Source organism: Rhea americana, unplaced genomic scaffold (genome assembly GCF_003343005.1).
Source record: "Rhea americana isolate MKP2758 unplaced genomic scaffold, rheAme1 scaffold_87, whole genome shotgun sequence".
In the NCBI taxonomy this organism is placed as follows: Eukaryota; Metazoa; Chordata; class Aves; order Rheiformes; family Rheidae; genus Rhea; species Rhea americana.
The window spans coordinates 2,208,310-2,209,323 of NW_028187055.1; the positions used below are offsets into that span (position 1 = coordinate 2,208,310).

General features: G+C 35.2%; 1 protein-coding gene across 1 annotated transcript in view; it reads left to right on the forward strand.

Annotated features, from left to right (window-relative positions):
- Nucleotides 1-1,014, forward strand: part of FBXO15 (F-box protein 15) — a 29,167-nt gene that overhangs the window by 23,727 nt on the left and 4,426 nt on the right. Inside the window, exon 9 of the mRNA XM_085323739.1 lies at nucleotides 571-695. Coding sequence (XP_085179865.1) covers nucleotides 571-695 — 125 coding nt within the window. The remainder of the gene's footprint in view (nucleotides 1-570; nucleotides 696-1,014) is intronic.

Here is a 1,014-nt window from a genome sequence, read left to right on the forward strand (position 1 = left end):
AAAAAAAAACAAAAAAAAAAAAACAAAAAAAAAAACCTCGAGATCTGTAATTTAAAACCTTGATTCAAATCAAGACTTACTGCTTATCAATTTAAATGGATCGTCTGACTTTCTAGGGAGGACTGATCATTTATAGTGTAGGGTTATTTAACTCATCAGACAGAGCGGAAGGATTATATTAAGAAAAAAGGAGGGGGAGGGATCTTTCCTTTTATTTCATGTGTTGTGTGTTGAACTTGACTTCCAAGATGATGGAGCCACTGGTGATATGGGATTGAAATATCAAACATGGAACCTGCTCCTTGCATCCTTCTGTAGGTCCTCTCAGCGGGCTTCAGATTTTGGTACTCAAATCCAAGAAGTGTTTTCGCTGCTGCTTCTACTATAGTTCGCAAAATCAAAACCCTGAACAATGACTSAAATTCACTCTAACATGCTAGATATGTAGCTGTTGGTGTGTGTCAGAGTTCCTTGCTGGAAGATGGGGAGAGAAGCAGACAGAACATTCAGAGTGTATTGGCTTAGTTTGATTCGTAGTAATGTTATGCTATATATTGTTAATATTTTCAGGTGACATTCAAAATGGATATTTGAGGCTAACAGTTGTAAGCGTAAAGGATAATGCGAAACACTTGCCTATTATTGGGACAGTTGGCTTATCCTGGAAAACAGATGCCTTTAAAGGCAATGTAAAGGTCAGTCAGTAATATTTTTTGTTTCTTGAAATGCTTATCTCAAAATAGAATGAAATTTATGCATCCTGATTATGCAAATTTTTAACTATTTTTCTTTGTGAAGGTATATATACTAGAAAAATCTCTTAAGATTCAAATATTGCTAAAAYAATATGAATGTGTAGAAAAATAGCATCTATCCTTTCTGTGTTAGAGGATAGATTGAATGATAGACACACTATGCATGAATGATGACTGCAACGCTTTCTGCTCCTCAGAGATGCTGTGTATGACCAACACTTCTTGGAAATGCTGGACAAAAAATGTATTGCAAATCTGT